The sequence below is a fragment of the Etheostoma spectabile genome, chromosome 20, assembly GCF_008692095.1.
Source record: "Etheostoma spectabile isolate EspeVRDwgs_2016 chromosome 20, UIUC_Espe_1.0, whole genome shotgun sequence".
Lineage (NCBI taxonomy): Eukaryota > Metazoa > Chordata > Actinopteri > Perciformes > Percidae > Etheostoma > Etheostoma spectabile.
The window spans coordinates 10,315,957-10,318,842 of record NC_045752.1 but is presented as its reverse complement, the minus strand read 5'-3'; the positions used below and the strand labels follow the sequence as shown (position 1 = coordinate 10,318,842).

Here is a 2,886-nt window from a genome sequence, read left to right as displayed (position 1 = left end):
TGGTCTTGTCAGTGGAACCATTTGACAAGACAAGTTTCATCAAAACTACGTCAGATAAAGTCTGATCACCTTTTAATGCATGCCTACCAATGCCTGTGAATGCTAAACCTGTGCAGCCTGCTTTACACCGGGCTGACCAGGGTGTGTTTGTGTGTACACACTAGTAGTTAATCACACTGAAACACTTTTCACCTCCCCAGTGCTCCCTGTTTATCTTGTCTCTTTTTTTGTCTCCATAGCAGAGCAAAGTGATGTAACCCAGAGCCACCCCGACAGGACTGTGAGCTGAATCTACCTTAACCAACAGGAATCGTCCTATGACTGTTTGAATCCACTTCCCCCACAAGCCGTCCTATACACACTGTCCACTGTCCTGTTGAATTTCACAGGCTTGCTGTCACTTTGAATTCTTAAATACTTTTTATAGCCATCGTTGCTTAAAGTGTTTCCCTCCAAACCCACTGATTGTACAACATTGTTTAACCACTGCTTAAAGTGCAAGCTGATCACAAACGGCAACATTACATGTATGTATATGTTTGATTGTTGCAAACATATCCTACTGAATGTAAAGGTCTAATCAGGGATTAAGGGTGAAACTCACCTGAGCTGTTTTATCATGGAGAGTGTTGAAAGCTCCCATTACTCCTTCAACAGTGAAGGAGGTTTGCTAAATTACTTGATCAAGTAATGTCTCTTGCTATGGCAATATATTCATGTTATCTGAAACTACAGGGTACATTCACAAATTGTATTTGTATGCTTATTTTTACAGTGAGATGCTGGAAAGTATCATGTAAGCCAATGGAAACAATCATTTATTATCTGGTGTGTTATCCAAGTGTAGCATTACTCCGCTGCTCCTGAAACAGAGGTCTTCATTTCCTGTTGTTCAAACAGGTCCTACAAAAACCCATAGTTATCTTTCAGACTCATCCAGCCTGTTTCTTACAGTGATTACTAAGCTGGAAAAGCTACATATCTCACTTTGAAATAGAAATTCAGACTAGCATTGTGTGAGTCAATTAAAGACTGCCTACAGTTTCAGTGTATCATTATGTATTCTGAATGTCTTCTTATAGTCTCCTGCGTCCACGATTTAAAAAAAACTTGCTTTGCTTTCCTTATCTTTGTTGTGTATGAAGTAAAACGTAGCCACTCTTGGTTTTTTTTAAGTTGATTATATCAATCTATAGGCCAGTTTTGTACACTTTAATGTTAACCCATTTTAATCATTAATGTGATTTTAAAGTGCAAAACAATTCAAATGATTTTAAATTGTTACCAATGCAGTTATTTCCCTACTGTTGTATTACAAAAGTGTGTGTCTGTGTGTGTGAGAGAGTGATTATGTTGTCTTCCTACTGTGAAAAAATAAAAGGAACAGAAATGAATCTAGTTTCAAACCAATGTCTCCTGTGATTGCTACTGTGTTGCACCAAAAGCTATACTCGCATGAAACTTTCTATAGTGCTCAGGGCTAAGGACCCCTAAAAACTTTCTAGATTTGACATGGTTTTCTGTATGAATTAGCGCATGTCTAACCAATTGTCGGAGGTCATTTCCCTTAGTGTGCAGAGTCCCTTTGTGTTTTACAGATATGTGTTCTGAATAATAAGTGGTTTCACTGTGACTGCAGCAACAGGCCTGTAGGAGAAATAACTACATCAAACCCAAATATGGAGCTTTCTGTTTGAGCTCTTACTGTCTTTACTGAGAGATATATCAACCAGAAATGACAAACTTATAAGACAAAGATGACATTAAAATTCCTTATGTCCATATGACTTCTGAGCCTGCAGTGGCTGGTATTTGCTATCGCTGTCTTGAGGGCGGCTGCCCCGTTGTGCACCTTGTTGGCGGAACCCAGTTCAGCCGGTTGGACCAGCATGGGCCTCATTCCTGCTTTTGAATAAGAGGCTTGTATGAACCTAACCCTGAAACACTATATAAAGAGCTCTTGAGTCTGTAGTCATTCAGTCTGGGCTGGGATGACACCAAGGACACACCATCATGAAGACAGAGCTCACCCTCTCCAGGTAAGCACTCTTACACAGCTTGTAGATTTCTTCTGTAAGGGTCTGAAAATCTGCTGTAGTGATGTGTTTACTACCGACAGATCATTTTAGTAAACTATTTTTTTCTTTTCTTTTGCTAGCGGAATCAACAGTTTGAAGGACAGACTTTTCCCCTAAAGAAGCGTGTGGTCCCTCTGATTAAGTGGTTCTCAACAGTTCAACAGTTCTTTGAAAAAATTGTGAAATGTTTAGGACCACTTGACCAGTCAGACAAATGCTGCCAGCTTGGGAAAATGTTGCCTTTGAATGGATCTTTAAACACGAAAACGTCTCTCAAGTCTCCTGATTTGGAAGGATTTTAGAAAAACTGTGATTTTTCTCGTCTTCTCTGTTTCCTTAGTGTCTCTCTCTCTGTGTCTTCTACTCTCATTGTGTCCTCTTGTGTTACATTGCCAACTGCAGTCCAGGAACTGTGGGGGGCTGTAAAAAATGATCAGGCTTCAGTAATTTTGTTCTGCTGGTACATGTTTAAATTTTTAACAGCTCTGCTGCTGCAGTAACACCCGTCTTTCCGCTGCTTTACTGTCGCCACTATTCAGAAATACTAATTAAAAAGTCAATAAAGAATAATTTGTGTCTGTTGAGTCTGTGTGGGATGTTGGACCCCAAGTCTACAGGGATGGTCGCTGTCCAAAGTACTGAACCTTGCTGAAAAATTAGTGAATTTTCGTTTAATTTTCATCTAATTTTCTGAACTAGAGAGAACTTATGTGATTTTTTTCAGTCAGTGTCGATACATAAAGTGCTGCTCATGAGTATAGGAACCCTTGCCTAAGTTGACTGAAAAGAGGAATAAAAAAATCATCTT

At 39.4% G+C, this 2,886-nt stretch overlaps 1 protein-coding gene and 1 long non-coding RNA gene across 7 annotated transcripts in view; both read left to right on the top strand.

Moving 5' to 3' along the window:
- aspg (asparaginase homolog (S. cerevisiae)) overlaps positions 1 to 1,394 on the top strand; it is a 16,550-nt gene extending 15,156 nt beyond the window's left edge. For 3 of the 6 annotated variants that reach the window (XM_032499984.1, XM_032499979.1, XM_032499981.1), the window contains one exon: positions 240 to 1,394. In XM_032499984.1, coding sequence (XP_032355875.1) covers positions 240 to 257 — 18 coding nt within the window. In that variant the 3' untranslated portion in view covers positions 258 to 1,394. The remainder of the gene's footprint in view (positions 1 to 239) is intronic. The other 3 variants (XM_032499985.1, XM_032499980.1, XM_032499982.1) reach the window with 1 other exon arrangement.
- A 596-nt stretch (positions 1,395 to 1,990) lies between these two features.
- LOC116669895 (uncharacterized) lies at positions 1,991 to 2,646 on the top strand. The gene is made up of 2 exons (XR_004326905.1): positions 1,991 to 2,039; positions 2,159 to 2,646. It is a non-coding gene; the product is annotated as an uncharacterized LOC116669895 (long non-coding RNA).
- Positions 2,647 to 2,886: the final 240 nt, after the last annotated feature.